Raw genomic sequence first — 5059 nt, forward strand, 5'->3', positions numbered from 1 at the left:
ATGGTCAGGAGAAATTTCCAGGATGGGAGAGACTTTGGTCGGATCTTGTGCAAGAGGAGATCAAGCGGAATACCAGGGATGGATCTTCATCAAAGGAATCTGATGAAGAAAATTGCGCTTTGGCTGCCAAAGCAAAGAAGGGAAGTAGAAGGGTTCTCTTTCCGAATCCGTAGTATTACGATTTAGTATTTTGATTCATAGATGTTGAGGTATTTCTTTAGGGTAGAGAAAATTGCGAGGGTTAAATTTAGCAAATAGACTTACTTTTCATGTATTTTTCCAAAAAAGAAAAAAATCAATTTCTAATTTTCTAAAAATAATTTACCAAAATTTTATAACTTAAAATTATTTCACTTTATAAAAGGCTAAATATTTATAAAAACAATGCAAAATCTCTGAAAATATAAATATTAAAAAAATAAAAATAAAAATATTTTACAATAAAAAATTAAATTCACTAAAATTACTATCTTTAAAATAATTTTTTATATTCCATTGAGTTAGAAATTTTCATAATTATATTAAAATTAAAATAATTTTTTATATTCCATTTTTTATGCATAAAAAAATGAGCAAATCCAAAAGTCTATCTCATATTTATAATGTTTAATAAAAAACACTAATCACGTGGCTGGTCACGGAAGGTGTACAAATTGTACATTGCTAGTGTTGAGGCAACATAATGAGATAACGAAGACAACCACGCGGTAATTAGGTACGCAAATAAGGCCAACAAATTTGATAGTCAAACGATTGTGATAGTTTCTGCGCCACATATTGCCGTAGACGACACACAACGCAGAGTCACGGTCTCCAACTTACCTTTGAACGTAGGGTCACGGTCTACCACCATATGCGCAAAAACACTCAAAATTACGAAGTGTTCATGAGACGGAAAACACTCAAATCTAATACGTGTCCATTAGACGGAAAACACTCAAATCTACTACGTGTCCATGAGACGGGAAATTTAGTACATAAACTTATTACAAAATCTACTTTCGGTGATTTTGGGTGGAATTTGGAAAAATAATTTATAGTGACAGTTTGTTTCAGTTTTGTTATTTATAAAATGTCATTTTTTTAGTAAGTGAATCCAACCTTCAGAAAATCCTAACAAATTTAAGTGAATTTTATTTGTTTTAAGTGAATTCTTTACCAGAATGGTAAGCTGGAGAAACAAATGTGAAATAACCCAACGCAACGGATTGTAATGTACGAAATTCAAAAACCTGTGGATAGGAATGGCTTAGGACCCACGACATCAGCCCACTGAATTCGATATAAGGCTGCAAAGTCCCTCAACTCTGGCAGATACATTTCGAGATTTTGCTCCATTATTTTGTCTGTGGCTCCTTTTCTCCGACCCGAAAAAATGGAATCCAACACTGATGCTGCTCAAATGAAGATAGATGAGGATAGTTGGATTATTCAGAAAACGAAGATCGATGAGGATAGTTGGGTTATTCAAATTAAGGAATCTCTCGAGGCTCTACAAGAAGAAGAGGATAATGTGAAGGGGTTCTGTGTCTCGGTGTTTAATGTGCCAAAAGAGTTATTGGCAGACAAGCCAGAAGCCTACATTCCTCAAATGGTTTCCATCGGTCCCTCTCGCCACTGGAGATCTGAGCTCCATGATATGGACCACTACAAATTGGCAACTGCTTGCAGATTTGAGAAAAAAATGAATGGTCTAGCAAAGTTTCAGTCGGTCATTGTGGAGGAATTTAAAAAATATGATTGGCATGTCCGGAGCTGCTACCACAAGTTCATCGACTATAAAGAAGAGACCTTGGCGTGGATCATGGCTCTGGACGCCGTCTTCCTTTTTCATTGTTTGCAGTTTTATGTCAGACACGCCGACCAAAGCTTCCACTTGGAAGTAAAATCGCTGGGCCGTGTCTTAGATCTGACTGGCACCAGTGCCTTCTACAACTCTATTTTCAGAGATTTGATGATGCTCGAAAATCAGATGCCACTTTTCCTAATGTTAAAGCTTTTGGAGTTGGAGTTGGGTTGTGAAGCCAACGCAGAGCAGAGGCTCTCCAGGCTGTTGTGTCTAATGGTCCAAGAACTATCGCCTTTCAGTTTCAAGCTGCCAGAGAGTGGAAATCTCCGTATCAACGAAAGGCGGCACATGTTGGAGGTGTTGTACTACTGTATTGTGCCTTGTACAGACAATCAAATTCCAATTGGATTTGATGAAGGAAAGGATGCTCCTTATCCAGCGGACATGTCAGCCGTGGCTCCAACTCTAATTGAGGAAAAAGATGATTCGACTGATCCAGCTGTCAGTTCAACCGTTAAGGATGCCTTCAGCATCCTCTGGCAAACTCTCTCTTCTATGAACGTTGGCGTCGCTCGATTTCTCACGATGTTACTTCGGCGAGCGCTGAACTCGAAGCCTTCGCAATTTGTGATGAAGATGCCCTTTCTTCTTATTCTGACTACGTTTAAAAGGCTCGAAAATGATGGAGTCACAACCGGTGAAGAATCGTCTGTTAAGATCATACAGCCCTCTCCACACGAATTGAATATTCCTTCTGTGGCTGATTTACATTTTGCGGGAGTCAAATTCTCTCCTGCAGATGGCGATCTCGGCACAATACAATTTGACGAGAAAACGGCCACGCTTTACCTCCCGAGAGTAAAGTTAGACTGAGAAATCTGGTGGCATTCGAAGCTTCTGCTGCGCCTGGTGCGCTTGTTTTGCGGCGATATACTGATTTCATGAATGGTATGATCGACGGAGTAAAAGATGTGAAATTCCTGAGAGAGAGCGGGATTATTTGTAACCACCTCAAAAGTGACAGAGAAGTTGCCAGCCTATGGAACAGCATGGGTAAGTGCGTTCGTTCAAAAGATGCTGGATATTTGGACAAAGTAATAAAAGATTTAAATGAATATTATAGTAGAAAATGGAAGGTTCTGGCGGTAGAGTTTGTGAATAATCATATTTTCAGCTCGTGGAAATTCCTCTCTCTTGTAGCTGCAGCGATACTTTTGATCACTACTTGTTTGCAAGCGTACTGCTCCGTCTATAAATGCAAAAACTGGGTAAAGCAATAGAGTTACGAACCAGAATCTTGGCCGCTGTACTTGAGAATGAAACCCCGCAGCAGCGAAATGGAAGATTTCTGTTGGTCTGTTCTATGTGTGATTATGAAATTGTAAAGTGAAATTAGATTCATGGGTAAACATAGTGTATAATAGGAAAGGATTTGCCATATATGTGAGAATAGGAACATAGAGAATGAAAACCACTCTTCTTAGAGTGCCAGGCATACAACCACATTAGATCTCAATTCAACAATCTTTGTTATAACACTGACCTTCCTAGCCTTTTACTATGTCAAAATTATAGTGAGCTCGGGAGGCTTCTCTCCAAGCTTTTTGAACATAAGAATAAAATCTTAAACCAAAATAAATAATTTGTTTCTTTAGGTCCGATAGACCAATATTTGGTCTCAGCAGACGTTAACCACCACCATCATCATCATCATAATTTTTAAAAAATATTTTTAATTATTAAATCTAAATTATCTATATATTTTTTTAAATAGAAATTAACCTTTTTGATATAAACATATATAATTTTGATATGTTATTTATATAAACATATATAATTTTTATATGTTATTTATATAAGATTGAAATTGTAAAGTGAAATTAGATTCATGGGTAAACATAGTGTATAATGATTTTAAAAAATATTTTTAATTATTAAATCTAAATTATCTATATATTTTTTTAAATAGAAATTCTCAAAACCATTTTGATATAAACATATATAGAATTTAAGAATTATACTTTTAATTCAAAGCGTATACTTATTTATGATTAAAATAAAATTATGGATCCATAGCAAAATAAATCATTATAGATTTTATTTATTTATATATTAAAGTTATTAGATTAAAGTTATTTATAATTTTTAAAGACAATCATTTATATTTTGAAATAAATATTTTAAAATTTAATTTAATTATTAATAATTGCTAATTGAATAGGACATATATAATTTATATAGAATATTTTTTTATAATATTTATATATTAAAAATTGAGATTTATTTTAAAAATAATTATATTTTTTTGTTATTTTAATAAAATTGATTATTTAAAAAAATATATAAAAATGTTAAATATAAATAATGGCTATATATTTTTAAAGATATAATAACTGATCCATGATATTTTGCAACAAACATTATTTATAGATTAAAAATATCTATAATAAAATAAAAATAAATTTCTATGATTAAAATTTTTGTTACTCTATATATATATATATATAACTGATCAGAATATTTTAAAATAAAAATTAATCTAATTAATCTTTAATTTTTTATTATAAAAAATATATTATAAAACAAGTGATTTCATATTTTTTAATATCTATTAACCATTTAATTAATATAATTGCATTAATAAATAATATATATAGTTTTAATTATAATTATTCTCAAATTCTAATTATAATTTATTCATAAAATTTTAAATAAAATAAAAATTAAATATGATTTAGCCAGTGTATTGGTTATATAATTCACCAGGAGTACATAAAAATAAAAGGCAAGTACGTTGCAGTATATTATTTATATGGAATTTATGATCGAAACTAAACGAAATGAATTGGAAAATTCAAAATTTGTGAGAATATGATTACAATCACCATTTCTCAAAGCTAGTAAAACAAATGAAGATCGTATGCCGCAGTATTCAGTATAACTTTATAATTTTATGGAACGAGTTTTGAAAGTATTATCTAAATAAACATTACAAGTTTTGAGTAATACTGGAAATTGATCCCTGAACTATAAATAAAATATTTATAAAATAGAAGAAATGATAAATAGGTACGAAGGAATGTATATATAATAATGCGTTTATAATATTAGAAATATGAAGATGTCTCTTGAATTTGCAATCTCAATGATGTATGGAACGTGCTTTATTATATTGTTAACCAACAAACTAAGTGATACATTCCAATGTTCATTGAGCAAAGGGAGGAGCTATTTCCCAAGAACTTGTGGATATAGGTAGAAAAAAACCTT

General features: G+C 31.8%; 1 protein-coding gene across 1 annotated transcript; it reads left to right on the forward strand.

Moving 5' to 3' along the window:
* Positions 1-1375: 1375 nt before the first annotated feature.
* Positions 1376-2662, forward strand: LOC149193510 (putative UPF0481 protein At3g02645). Its single transcript, XM_089407338.1, has one exon. The coding sequence runs from the start codon at positions 1376-1378 to the stop codon at positions 2660-2662; it is 1287 nt and encodes a 428-aa protein (XP_089263464.1).
* Positions 2663-5059: the final 2397 nt, after the last annotated feature.

Source organism: Pinus tabuliformis, chromosome 2_2, assembly GCF_031772625.1.
Source record: "Pinus tabuliformis cultivar Carrire ecotype Pingquan chromosome 2_2, CPIR1, whole genome shotgun sequence".
NCBI lineage: Eukaryota > Viridiplantae > Streptophyta > Pinopsida > Pinales > Pinaceae > Pinus > Pinus tabuliformis.

Excerpts from the sequence above, each read along its gene's own strand:
- LOC149193510 (XM_089407338.1), top strand. The coding sequence starts at position 1,376 with ATGGAATCCAACACTGATGCTGCTCAAATGAAGATAGATGAGGATAGT.